Raw genomic sequence first — 14,574 nt, 5'->3', positions numbered from 1 at the left:
GTCTTCTATATACTTATACCTCAATAGATGCTCTTCCAACAATCAATTGGGATTTTTCCCTTCAACTGCTTTATTAATTCTCAATTAAATATGTCTCATACTGTAGCAGTTAATACTAGCAGTTTCATTAATTACAGAGAGATTATTATTTTTAATTTTTTTTTATTATTTTTCTATACTAATTAGATGAGGTATTCAACAATCAATATAGGTAAACATCAGAGTATAAATTCTAATAAACAATTGTTGAAAATACATACATATATAGATAAAAAATAAAATATAAAGACTTCCTCTACACCTCCCTCAATCTTGTCATTTATTTGTAATCTCCTTTGTTTAAGATTCTAATCCTAATATTGTTACAAACATTTATAAAATATTTTTTCTTTATTTAATATTACTCATAATCTAAGTATTTGCTATTTCATTTATCTATATTCAAATAAAGAAAAGGAAAAGAAAAATAAAAAAGAAAGAAGAACAGAAATAAAAGCACTATTTTTATAATAAAAAATGGATTAGATAATAAGTATCATTTTTAACTTCCTTTGAGAATGAATATCATTATGATTCCTCCATTTCTCCCACATATCTAATAAGTATCAGTTATGTTAATGCCATTAATTATTCTGGTTTTGTCAGAGCCAAGCCATTTAATCAGTCCTTTTTAATTAAATCCCGAGAAAAACTAAACCATTTGACCCAGTCTCTTTATCTTAAATTTCCAGCATCTTCCTCTTTTTCCCAGTAGCTTTAAACGCCGAAGGGCATCCATGGAAGTTGTTAGTGAAATTCCCTCTGTAAAAATTGATGGGGGATAGTAAATCTGCAGCATGTTTTCTTCCATCCCTAAGACGAGAAGAAAAATCCCGGTATTTCCAGCTTTTTGCCCTTTTAAATTTTCCCAGTTAACTTTGAAAAGTTCATCAGGTAAATCATACAAACAAAAGTCAAAGTCTCTTACGTTCATATCCATAGTTGTCAATTGGGTTGGTTCAATTTCTTCTTGCAGATGTATATCCTTTGGTAGTCCTTCATAGCTCTCCATCTCCTTTACAGAATTTAATTCTTCTTTTAATGGTTTGTCGTTTGGGGAGCTTCCTTCTCTCATCTCTGATCTCATTGTCATAATTCGGTCTTTTATATCCTTGAGATCTCCCGAAATTACATCCAATTTCCGATTGACAAGTTCGTAGATATTGTTTGTCAGAAAGACTAATTGATCCATGAATTTAGTCTCACTTTCCATGGTTGGTACTTCTGGTAGTTTGTTGAGGTTTAATTTGTAAAATCCAGACAGGTATACGTTGTGAGTTGTAAAGTGGTGTTACGGGGGACAGGATATAAGGTCGCACGCCTGCCGTTCCTTCCTTTTGCCTAGGAACTTGGGAAGTATTTGCCAGTTACACAGTGGTGCCACACATCCAGTCACAAATCCCATAGTATTCTCGCGATGGCAGACGATAGCTGATGCTTCCGGATAAGACATGGCTTGAAAATTTGTTTACTCAGAAAAGCCTCCTCCCGGAAGTGGGGGAGGGAATCTGCTCATCCCTCCCCTTTACACTTCTGAGTTTCTGATTGGTGGCTATAGTGTCATTCAAAAGGTCCCAATTGTTATGTCTATCCACCGATCAATTTGATTAAGATCCTGCCGGCTTATCCAATGTGTTTAATTGTCAAAGAGTCATCCAAACCTCAGATGGGGAGATACGGATTCTATAGATATTTTTTTCACTCCTTCGGAACTTCCAATTCCAGGTAAAACAAAAGAGTTCTTGTTACTTACTCAGATTTTAGAAGAGTGGGTATTCTTGCTTGTGTATCGTTGCTTAGATGGTAATAGGTAGGGGAGAGTTGAGCCTAATTCCAGAGAGACGTTTGCGGCAATGGTTTCCCCTCAGGCCGGGCGGGACCTCATCCAGGATTCTGAGAGTCGACCAATGGCTCTCTCAGCAAAACTGGGGGACAAACCGCACTTCATGGGCAGCAGGGGAGATCCTGTTTCCCAATCCACTATTTAGGATCGGGTAGGGGTGCAGATTTACACCCCAGATTCGAATGAATCTTGGTTCCCTTGGGAGCCCCCAAGAGACGTGCTCAGCTCAGCGTCCCTAGCGGAAGTCCAATTACAGAGAGATTATTGAGGTAAAAAAAGGAACAACTGGATGGGAAAGGACATCCAGGCCAGGTTTTAGATTACTCTAGAAAACTATGTAATCTAAAACATTTAAACGGGTTCAAATCTATTTTAAGATCTGTACAGTAGACTCACGTCACTTAGCTTTGGTTTCACAATCCACCTTGAGAAATTTATTTATTTAAAACTTTGATATGCCATCTTTCCACCCAGCTCAGGGTCCCCATGGCAACAAACATTTAAAACACTGAAAACTGTTTAAAATATGTATATATAATGTTTAAAACAATTTAATAAAATATATAAACTGGGAGGAGGGCTAATTAGTGAATGAATGCCAGAAGACAGGAATAAAGGGAAACAGATGATTCTCTCTGGGGAAGGAGTTACAAAATTTTGGTGCCGTGACCAAGAAGGCCCTTTCTCAGGTTGCCTTTCTCATCTAGCCTCAGCCAGCGGGGTCACCCAAAGCACGGCCGCTGAGGATGACTGGAATGGTCAGGCAGGTTCATATGGGAGAAGGTGGTTCTTAAGATATGCTGGCCTGAAACTCCATAGGGCTTTAAAGGTCAATACCAGCACCTTGAGTTGGGTCCAGAAGTAAATTTGGAAGCAAACAATACCTATTTATTCTGCAAAGTGTGCATTTTATTTTTACATTGCTCTTTAATCTAGAAGGATCCCCAAGTAGGCTTTAAAAAAAAACGCAGTTAAATACAATGAAACTGGGAATGTTTCTTCCTCGCCTCTTCATATCTGCCTTGTCCTAGGCCTCATTTGGACATTGTGGTTGCTTCCATAGTCTTTGATGCCATATTTCTACCTTACTGCTAGCAGAAATGGTCAGTTATCAGGATGAGCTCTCCTCACTGCCTCCCCCCACCCACCTCCACTGCAGATTTTCTCACATTCCAAAGTTCGAGAGGGGAGAGCCAGGTATATCGGCTGAAGTGTACACTGATGACAGTTGGCTAGTCAGTTGCCTGGCTATGTACAGTTATCTTCAAATTGCAAATTGGGGTTGGGCCATAGTGGCATACCTAAGACAAGTTCATGATGGATATAAGATCTGAACTGCGGTTTTTTTGGTGCTCCCATTAACCTCTTAAGCCAGATGTCCCTAACCAGGTGCCGATGGCCCATCATGGTACTTGCTGACACCTTTCCTGGGACCTGCAAGTGTTTTTAGAAAGGGGGGGCAGTTGGGGCTTTTGCCCACCAAGGCTTCTGATTGGACATTGGAGATTTGATTGGCTGTGCACATTTTTTTAAATGGTGCTCTGGCAGCAGCTGCCACCATAACAACGTGTGTCTGAAGGTAAGCTGCGGCAGCCATTTTGTGGCTGACTCCGCCCCTTGCAGCAACCATTTTGTGGCTGTGCCTCCCAAGATTTGTCAGAATTCCAAATGTGCCTGCAGGCTCAAAAATGTTGGGGACCCCTGTCTTTAGCAATCTCTTAAGGCCTTCCAGCAGCTGCAGTTTCCATTTTCTTTAAAAACAATCCAGTGTCTCGCCGGTTTGGTCCATAGCCGTTACGCTAAACTACTTTTAAAAAAATGATCTCTTTAGGTATATTGGTTTAAAGATGGCAAGCAGATTTCAAAGAAAAATGAGCATTTCAAAATGAGCAGAGAGGGTGATGGGACATGCTCTTTACATATTGAAGTGACTACAAATGACGATGATGGAAACTATACATTCATGGCTGCAAATCCACAGGTACGGGTCTGCTCCCCTTTAACAATGTGCTTTCTCCCTACAAGCTTAAGAAGTGTGTATACACTGAAAGGTCTCTTTGCATGTACAACAGAGTTATGTAAAGTTAGGGTTTTTTTCCAGATAACAGAAGAGGGGGAAAAGAGAAAGCAATGAAGAAATCATAGTCAATTTCTAAATAATAAGCTGGATCCAGACATCTTTTTCAGTCCAGGTCATCCACTTCCCTCCCTACTACTGCCCACCATCCTACATGCATGAACCACGATTCTCAGCACAGCCTTTTTGGGTGGTCAAAGAGTACCCCTTCCTTTCTTTTTTCACCAGCAGAAATACATTGAAAATGACGATGAGGATAAAAATTATTATAAAGAACTAGGGAAGAATTAAGTGACGGTGGCTGTTTTCTACTGCTGTTGCTTCCCAATATCTGCCACTAAGCTGAGAGCTCCAAGCAATAGAGAGAGGAGACTGAGATATCCCCTCCCCAATACTCTGAGCTCTTAAGAACTTGTAAGGGCAAATTTCTACATCCCCCTTTCCCCCCTCATTTTAATTTATTCTCAACTGTTCTTAATATTCTGTGCCTTTTAGAGCATGTTCAGTCCTCATTAGGCCAGGTGTGTGTGGGGTTTTTGTTTTGTTATGGTTGTTTAATTCCCTGACTATATAAGAACTCTAGTGTTGTCTAGAAGTGATCTGCTTTAATATTAGACATAGTAATAATAATAGAACATAAGAACCGCCTTACTGGGTCAGACCAAAGGTCCGTCTCATTCCATCACTGGCCAGCCAGAGGCTTCAGAGACAACAGCCCTCCCCTACTGTTTGCAAAATGTACATACCCTTGTGTGAGCTTACCTTCTCTACTATTTTGACAGGGGAGGATCAGCTGCTCTGGTCACTTGATGGTGCAGACTCTTCCAATGCGTGGTAGATTGACAACAGTTAACCACTCTCACAGGTAAAAAACAAAACAAAACTAATGCTTGGGACATAAATTGTGAGGGAAGCATGGGTACATTCAGTAAACTAAAGTCAGTGTGAGTTCAGCAGCAGTTTGCAAACTTCTAAATGAATATAAGAATGATGGGTTGCTGGCAGGAGACTTCCCACCAGTAACTTGCTATTCCCACCAGCACTCAGAGCAGCTTTACCATAGAGTTTCCAGTGATTCCTAGAGAGGCGTGATGTTACTTCCAGGAAGTTACATCACACTGTCACTGACAGCACCCCCCAGACTTCCACTGAGAGCTGAAACTAGTCTAGAGGCCACATCTTCTAGTTGAGAAAACTGCTAGAAGGGAAGGGCCGTAGCTCAGTGGTAGAGCATCTGCTTGACATGCAGAATGTCCCAGGTTCGATCCCCGGCATCTCCAGTTAAAGGGACTAGGCAAGGAGGTGATATGAGAGACCTCTGCATGAGACCCTGGACAGACACTACCAGTCTGAGTAGACAATATTGACTTTGATGGACCAAGGGTCTGATTCAGTATAAGGCAGCTTCATGTGTTTAATAATCCCACTCTAAATGTACAAGGTCTTGTGTTGCAGGGGAAGGTCCCGTGTACCAGAAGGAGATAAAGAGCCAATACAGGAGCGATTTTTTCGGCCATATTTTCTACAGGCTCCTGGGGACATGGTAGCTCATGAAGGACGGCTATGCAGACTGGATTGCAAGGTATTTGGTGTCCCTGGCTGTCTTTGCTCACCCTGTTGCTATTGGCAGAGTGCTAATTACGCAGAGAAGCGGCAGACTCACTGATTAAAGATAAAGTTAAATGTTTATTAGGGAACTACATTTCAGATAGGAAACCTGAGAGACAGAGCGCCTCTAGCTGTCTAACTGGCTAAGGAGGGAGAGAGGAAGAGACTTCCGAGAAGGAGGAAATTAGGCCTGAGATTATCAGTCTAAGGACAGACAAGAGGTGACACAGAAAGATGGGAGGATCTCTAACCTTACAGCCCTATCTAGTTGACCAATTGCCCACCCCGTGCTGGGCCTTCTTCTCGGTTCCTTTCCATGCTAGACATTGTTACTTCCAGCTGTTGCATCCTCTGTGAAAATATGCACCAAATTCTCATGCCATGCAGGCTGGGTTTAGGCTCATCGACATAAAAAACAAAAACAAAAAAACCCCCTACCAATATATGACTCCTAAAAAATTAACTGCAGTGGAAATGCAGTGCCCATCAAATTGTATATAGGTTTGAAAGGATTCAGGAGATTATTCAAAACCAATCCTCCCAAACATCCATAATTCCTCCATGTCCTCCCCAGACTGACCCTCATAATTTTGACTAACACCGGGCACAAAGAAGAGATTATTGAGGCCGGCTGTATCAAGAAGGCCTGAAAAAAAAGTCACACCACAACAGAAAGGTTCTAAACATGTATCTAGGGGATGTATATTTAAGGTATGATGGTTTTTCACATAACCTATTAACAAAACAAACAAAAAATCACACGAAGAAAGAGCCCAGGCCTTTCTGCATCCAATGGTTTGTCACTTTTGCTGAATTATGATGCATTGTGGTGGGCACACCCACAAAACAGCTGCCACAGTTTTCCTTCAGTCACACAGTGAAGATCCTTGGGCTGTAGTGGCAGCTGCTGCCAAAGCAACACTTTTAAAAATCTGAACCAATCAAATCTCCATTGGTAGGGTTGCCAACCTGCAGGGACTAGCTGGAGATCTCCTGCTATTACCACTGATCTCCAGCCAATCGAGATCAGTTCACCTGGAGAAAATGGCCGCTTTGGCAATTGGACTCTATGGCATTGAAGTCCCTCCCCAAACCCCAACCTCTTCAGGCTCCGACCCCAAAACCTCCCGCCGGTGGCAAAGAGGGACCTGGCAACCCTATCCATTGGTCAGTCAGAAGCCTTGCTGGGCAAAAGCCCCCCATCCCCCCCCCCCACTTTCTAAAAACACTTAGTGGGCACCAGAAAAGTTGTCAGCGAGCACCGTAGTGCCCACAGGCACCACGTTGGGGACCCCTGATGTATATATATAATTTATCTGGACAGACATTGGTCACTGGCCCTCTTCTTCCTGCATTATTATGAAAATCTCTGCTCTTGAATGCAAGGGGGGGAAAGGAAGTGGAATTAAATAGAATAAAAGTGCTGGTACAGACACAGTTTTATTTGTTTCTTTACTTATGGTCTATCTTTCTTGCTGAGAGACACCAGGCAGGTTACACAAATAAAAATAATGCAATAAGAACAGTATAATGCGTACAACAAACAATACAATCAATTTGAATTACAAAATTAGATAATGACTTACTAAAAACTGTACAATGTACACAATAAAACAGGACTGTAAGATTGGAGGGCAATGCAGTAAAACTATACACTACATTCAACAAACAATGTAATAAAGCTAGATTACAACATCAGAGAACAAAGTAATAAAAACAGAATAATATGTACATACAATGTATTTATTTACTTAATTTATACCTTGCCTTCTCCCCTCCAATTGGGGATCCAAAGTGATTTACAGCATTCTCCTGACCTCCGTTTTATCCTCCAATAAACAACTGGATGTTATGCTTCATACATAATAGCTCATTGAAGATTCATTATGTGCCTCTTTCCTCCCAATAATGTGTCGGAGAGCTAGACAGCTTTTATTTCACTGCCAGTTCATTATGGGACAGAAAAACCCTGCAGATTATCTGTGAAAGGCACATATGGGGACACAAAGATGCATAGCCGCTTCACACTTTATGGGAAGAAGCACGCACAAAGGAATTTTGCATGGGAGGTTTAAGTAGACTTCAGCTGGTTCATACATATTACAACTAGCGCAAGAGGGATTCAAAAGGTATATTCAACTCTCATGTGTGAAGACACACATCTTTTAAATATTCTCTCCTTCTTTAACTATGTCAAGTGATCATTCCGCCAAGTCCTCTTGCTTTCTAACTTGTTCTGCCAAGGGGAAGGGTTTAAAAAGATGCCACCAGAAAATAAAGCGACAGACACGTCAGTCATCCTGTCACTTGCCTGTAGCTTGTTTTCTTCTCTGTCAGGTGAGTGGCTTACCCCCTCCAGACCTGATGTGGCTTCTGCACGGGAGGCCCGTGCTGCCGGATACCACGCACAAGATGCTGGTCCGAGAGACTGGAGTGCACTCCCTGCTTATCGATCCCCTCACACAAAACGATGCTGGGATCTACACTTGCATTGCAACCAACAAAACAGGACAAAATTCCTTCAGCCTGGAGCTCAGTGTTGTAGGTAAGTCTCCTTTTTAAATCAAGAACAGCAGAGAAAGTTTTCCTATTCAGAATTTTAAAAGGGCTTTATTTATTTTACTTTGTCGATTGAACATTGTTTCAGTCTTGGGTTGGATGGTTTATGTATAGTGGGGGAGTGTTGTCACTGTTTAGAAATTCACAGAACCAACCTTGAGATTTTAATTAAGAAAGACAGGATATCCATTTAGTAAATAAACAATGTGCTACGATTAGTAGGACAGTATGCAAATAGGGCTAAAATGATTAAGATTCCAGTTACGAACTTCAGCAATTAAGGAAAGTGTGTTTTTCATCTACAAGGTGACCATTTATCATGGCCAGTCTCCAGTGTACACATACACAAGTGTAAGCACACACACACCACGCTTGCACACACACCCCTCTTTTAGGGTCTTCTAGGGCTATTAGTGGCTACTAGCCATGATGGATATCTACTCCCTCCAGTGCCAGAGGCAGTATGCCTCTTTATATCAGTTGCTGGGGAGCACGGGCAGGAGGATGTTGTTGGTGTCATCCTGCTTGTGGGCTTCCTGGAGATAGCTGGTTAGCCAATGTGTGAACTGAATGCCGGACTTGATGGGACTTTGGGCTGATCCAGCATGGCTTTTCTTATGTTCTTAACTTTGAATTATACCATTCCCAATAGCTGAGTGCAGCTCACCACATAAGATTCGTTCCAGCTTTTTCTTCCCTCTTTTCCAGCAAAGGAAGTAAAAAAAGCTCCAGTGATACTGGAGAAGTTACAGAATTGTGGAGTCCCAGAAGGGCATCCGGTCCGACTTGAATGCAGAGTGATTGGAATGCCACCCCCAGTCTTTTATTGGAAAAAGGACAATGAAACCATTCCTGCCAACCGAGAAAGAGTGAGGTATTTGCAGGATTTAAGTGTTTTGAAAACTGAACAGTAGTTCCTCTGTAAGAGGTCCATTTCATCCTTTCTAGGCAATAGGGATGATGTGCTATGCATGCTCCTTCTTATCCAGTTAGTCTAATCTATCCCCATAAGGGCTGGAGAACAGGAGAAAATCATTGCATGGGCATGCACAATTCACTGTGGCTCCTCAGAGCATATAAATGCAGCAGCTATACTCACATGAAGGATCTCTACACAAGACAGCTTACATCTGGGGTTGCCAGAAAACCCTATAGGGGTCACCATAAGTCTGCTGTGACTTGAAGGCACTTTCCACCACCAGCTATAACATTCTACTCTGATGAGAACTACTTTTATAGCTCAGATTTTAACTTAACCTCATTTGAGTCCATGCAAGTTTTAATTGATTGATCAGCTAATCAATTGTGCATATTTTTGCATGGGGAGCATGGGCAGGAGGATGCTTATTGTGCAAAAATATGTGCAAAATATTCTAAAGGAAGAACCATTCTTCCTCTATTGATATATACATATGTTGCATCAAGCATCTTTTAGAAGAAGGCATTCTTTCCGCTAAGACTCAAGAAGGAATGCTTCTTTCTATATTACTGCCATCTGTATTAATGATTAAAAAAACCAAACAAACCTGGTAGCCTGATAAATTTGGAAGGGGGGCACCTTTTAGTCAGTTAATCTGTTTTTCATTGATTACGTCTAATGACTGAACTACAACATTTGTAGCCCTAAGTATTAGAGATATACATATGGTAAAAATCAAAGTCAATTATATTCTGTTCAGTAACTAGGACCCGTGGCGCAGAGTGGTAAGCTTCAGTACTGCAGTCCAAGCTCTGCTCACGACCTGAGTTCGATCCCGACAGAAGTTGGTTTCAGGTAGCAGGCTCAAGGTTGACTCAGCCTTCCATCCTTCCGAGGTCGGTAAAATGAGTACCCAGATTGCTGAGGGTAAAGGGAAGATGACTGGGGAAGGCACTGGCAATCCACCCCGCAAACAAAGTCTGCCTAGTAAACGGCGGGATGTGACGTCACCCCATGGGTCAGGAATGACCAGGTGCTTGCACAGGGGACCTTTACCTTTTTAACTAGGATCAACTAGAATTACTGGACTAACCCCCTCCCCACACTCACAAGTTTTGGGGAGCAGAACTACACTACGTGGCTATAATTTAACATACAAACTTGAGTTATGCCAAACCTAATAGCTAATAGTTTAAAATATTCAGAACTTTTTTTTTGTTTTTTTGTTTTGTTTTGTTTTTAGCATGCATCAAGATGCTACAGGGTATGTTTGCCTTCTGATTCAGCCGACTAAAAAAATGGATGCTGGTTGGTACACTTTGTCTGCAAAAAATGAAGCTGGTATTGTTTCCTGCACTGCTAGGCTTGATATATATGGTAAGTGGTTATTGTCTAAGTAATAAAATAATAGAACTGATGTACTTTGTCAGTATGAACTTTGTAGCCTATCAAACCATTGTGACTCATGCTGTCCTGCTGGAAAGCTCCTTGCCCTTTTTCTTAGCTGGTTGGCATAAGCTGGTTGTACAAAACAGTTTAGGTTGGAATATCATGATCTGCTCATACTAGTTTAATGGGAGATCTAGGAGACACCATAGTCAAATGGGTACCCCATGATTTTCTGCATTGTTTTTTTTTCTTTTTTCAGACATGAGTTGTGGTTTTTTCTCATTTAAAATACACTTGCAGCACCAGTTGTCCATGTGTGGGACTATTGAGGAATCCCATGTGTGGGACTACTGAGGGCAAAGTGCTATTGAGGCATCCCAGGCTACTGTTTCTTTAAGAACTCATCTGTGTGTTTTTTAAAGCTTTCAGTTCTCCTTGGAGGTGCTTCAGCATGCATCTGAAGAAGTGAGCTGTGACTCACAAAAGCTTATGCTGACATAAAGGTTGTTATTCTTTAAGGTTCCTCTGGACTCCTGTTTGTTTAACAGTCCTGAATTAATCCAGTACCTGAGTGGGGAGAGGCTTTAATTGCTTCTCTTTTTCCTTCTTAGATCATATATGATCACATTCAATCCAAGGGAAGTGTCCAGTATCTTTTCTGATATTGCAAAGGATGCGGGTGTGATCTCTCAGGCCCCTAGCTACTTTCTTGTAACTACTAACAATATTGTGGCAGGGTATGAGCTTTTGTGAGTCACGGCTCACTTCTTCAGATAGGTGAGCTGTGACTCACAAAAGCTCATACCCTCTAAAAATTTTGTTAGTCTTTAAGGTGCCACTGGACTCTTGCCCTTTTTTTTTTTACTGCTACAGACAAACACAGCTACCTGTTGTGAACAATATTGTGACTAATTGTCAAGGAGACCCGGTCTGCTCTCCAGCAGGCCGGTTCCTCTTTAATTCAAAGTCACCAGATGTTTTCCTAAGAAAACCCCGATTCCTTACTGAGCTCCAGGATTCCCCCTTTGAGCGCAGTCCATGTCGAGGAGACCCGGTCTGCTCTCCAGCAGGCCGGTTCCTCTTTAGTTCAAAGTCACTAAATGTTTTCCTAAGAAAACCCAAATCCCTTACTGAGCTCCAGGATTCCCCCTTTGAGCACAGTATAGGTATATTGCCACCAGCTCTCAATTCCAAAAGGCTGGCTTTCCCAGGGATGAGCTGAGAGCTACTCTTCCCCAGCCAGTTTCCCAAAAGTCAAAACAAGCAAAAACCGTCCCTGCAGAGTAGAGCTTCTGCCAGGGGAGGCTTGTTGCCACAAAACACTAAGGTAGGTGGTTTCCCACACACACACACACTCAGGCACTTGGATTTAGCCCTGAGCCCCAGAAAGGTTTCTCAGACTTCAATATAAAGTCTATAAGTTTATTTTAATAAAATGTGCTCGTTACAGAAATGAAATTATTCATGAGACAGGTAGCATAAAACAAGAAATCTTAGCAACCTCTACCTTCACAGTAATTCTTTAAGTTTCAGGCAAAATAGGCAAAGTTTCCAAGAGAGTAACAAATGCAAAGTTTTAGTTGATTTATAGTTACCAGAGTCCAAAAGCAAGGTTTGTTCCTGACATGCAGAGTGTCAGTCCTGCATGGTTGTCAAAAGGGTGATGATAGTTCAGGGACATGGCCAGCATGTCCCCCTCCCAAGCTTCATGATTTTTGATTAGAACAGAGTCCATATTTATCTCTCCCATCTCATCGGGTTATGGCCATTCGCCCAATGAGATGTTGAGAACACAATAAACTTGTAAGATATTTGGCATGACACCTCTAGGCCTTTTGAAGTTAAAGATGTATTTGCATTTCTGCAGCAATGCAAAACATCTGGGCTCCTTCAAGCTTTTGAGATGTCAGGCTTCTAACAGGATTGTCACCAAAAGAACAGATAGCTGATTTACAATAGGAAGGCTTTGAAATGGAGGTGCTTTGTAGTGGAGGTGGCACCCCACACCTTTCCCCCCAAACTGAAGTGGCTTCCCACGGGAAATGGAAATTGTTTCCCACGGGAATGGTTTGTGAGAGAGCCGGTTATCAGCTCCCAGAGTCTGATATCAAGACATCGAAGACATAGAAGGCCGCAGCCTGAACCAGTGTTTGGTGATCAGAAGAATAGCAAGGCGGCTTTTCTTCACACTAATTAGTTGTCTTGTGCAGCTGTGTCAGTGCTTAGTGAGAGGATCTGAAGGTAGTGGTACTTTGCTTAGTATCAGTGAGACTGCCTAAGTGTAACATGAGAACAGCTGAGCAAAACTAATTCAGTCCGGGGCAAATGTGACAGACCCACCATGTTCATACTAGTTCTTGGGATTGCATTTATGAACTATGGGTAGATATTACCACAGTTTTAAAATATGATTAAAAGCAGATTTTTGAAACAGAGATTTGTGTCCCATGTTTTATCTATTTTTGTCATCTCAGCCCAATGGCATCAACAGATCCCTCAGCCAATAAAGATTCGCCCTGGTGGCACTCGATATGCAAATCTCACAGGGCAAGGACTCGACATTTTTTCTGCTTTCTCTGCTGTGGAGAATCCAGTACGGTTTTCATCACCATCCCAGCCTGTGGTGGAAAGTGAAGAACTTTAAAAAAAAAAAAAAAAAAGCCTCTGCTGGTTCCAATCCTACCTGCGAAGAAACACTAGAACTGTGAAAAAAGAATGGAAGGTACAAGCCAGGAGACTCAAGGTTTACAAGCAACTTGTATCTGTTTAGTAAGTGTACTGTTGCTGCATTCCTGTGAGTAACATATAAGACCTTGGTGCAGCATCGTACTACTGGATCGTTGTGGTATGGATGCAGTGCAATATGTTCAGTGCTATGTTGCTTTTCCCCCAAGTGTTATACATGGAAGAGACTTAGCTTTCAACCCCAAAGCGAAGAAATGCTTTTCTCTTTTTACTGCTTCAATTTTAAACAGCTATTGTGCCTAAAACAGGTAATGGGAAGGATTCTGTATGTTTGGTTGAGAGCTAGCAACAGAAGTATCAACACTGTGATAAATTCTGAAAGAGGGTAACCCATGTGACTTTGAATGTAATATCTTGAAAAGGTGACTGATGGTCACGAAGCACAAGACAAATCTAAATGCTAACACAAAAAAACAACACTGGAAGATCAGTTAAATTGGAGTACACATCAATAAGAGATCTGGTGAACTCAAAGCTGGATAAACATAGTATGTAGGAACCACTATATACAGTGTAACTTTTTTATTTGTGTGTGTTTATATTCCATTCGTTGTGTACCAGTGGTGTACTGAATCATACCATAAGACACCATGCATGCATTTTGGACATAAACATGTGCAATTGAACAGTCTATATCCTATGAAGCACATATTATATAGACACCACCACTCCCATCACTATATGCATTTTGAAGTGTGCTTTACTGATTCTTTTTTCCATTTTAGGACCTGCCTGATTGGAAGCAAAAAATAGCATTTTTTGTTTCATGGGATTTTAGATATGAATTCCTTTCCACTCTTCAGGTTTGGGGAGAGGAGAAAGTGCTTCTAGATGTGAAGTGCTAAACAAAGAGGAACTGTGACCTGGTCCAATCAAACTTCTTTCAGTTTTGTTTTGGATTCTGATAGAATTCTGCATTCATAAGGCTTTTAGCATCGGTAATAAAAATAGATACATTTAAGGGGGGGAAGTCTTTGATAATGCATCTAGTTCTGGTGAATTCAATTCAATTTATTTACAGTCAAAGACCAGCAAAATCTGATATAATAGCCCCCAAAAGTGTTAAAATATGCATCTAAGCTCACCCACATTTCTGTTTTATTCACTATTCTAACAAAGTCTTCAGTAAGGCTAAGAATATATGTTAGCATTTTGTCTGTGTTTAAACTCTCAGATCTGATGTATGATTTGGATTTCACTGCCAGGGGATGAGGTCTGATGAAGACCATTCATACAGCACAAGAATAATACTGCTGCTGGTGTTATTAGCTGTGAACACTCACTTGGATTTATAATCACAAAGAACCATGCAGTCCCAATCCACAGAAGGAATATAATTAAATTCTAACACAAAACCAAGCGCTGGAGCATTCTCTCTTTTTGCACCATTGGTAA

The 14,574-nt window shown here is 41.3% G+C and overlaps 1 protein-coding gene across 1 annotated transcript in view; it reads left to right on the top strand.

Annotated features, from left to right (window-relative positions):
• Positions 1 to 13,591, top strand: part of MYPN (myopalladin) — a 74,962-nt gene extending 61,371 nt beyond the window's left edge. The window contains exons 15-21 of the mRNA XM_056849772.1: positions 3,714 to 3,863; positions 4,742 to 4,824; positions 5,415 to 5,541; positions 7,905 to 8,112; positions 8,835 to 9,000; positions 10,289 to 10,422; positions 12,909 to 13,591. Coding sequence (XP_056705750.1) covers positions 3,714 to 3,863; positions 4,742 to 4,824; positions 5,415 to 5,541; positions 7,905 to 8,112; positions 8,835 to 9,000; positions 10,289 to 10,422; positions 12,909 to 13,078 — 1,038 coding nt within the window. The 3' untranslated portion in view covers positions 13,079 to 13,591. The remainder of the gene's footprint in view (positions 1 to 3,713; positions 3,864 to 4,741; positions 4,825 to 5,414; positions 5,542 to 7,904; positions 8,113 to 8,834; positions 9,001 to 10,288; positions 10,423 to 12,908) is intronic.
• Positions 13,592 to 14,574: the final 983 nt, after the last annotated feature.

The sequence above is a fragment of the Euleptes europaea genome, chromosome 5 (assembly GCF_029931775.1).
Source record: "Euleptes europaea isolate rEulEur1 chromosome 5, rEulEur1.hap1, whole genome shotgun sequence".
NCBI classification, from domain to species: domain Eukaryota; kingdom Metazoa; phylum Chordata; class Lepidosauria; order Squamata; family Sphaerodactylidae; genus Euleptes; species Euleptes europaea.
This window is presented reverse-complemented; position numbering and strand designations above follow the sequence as displayed.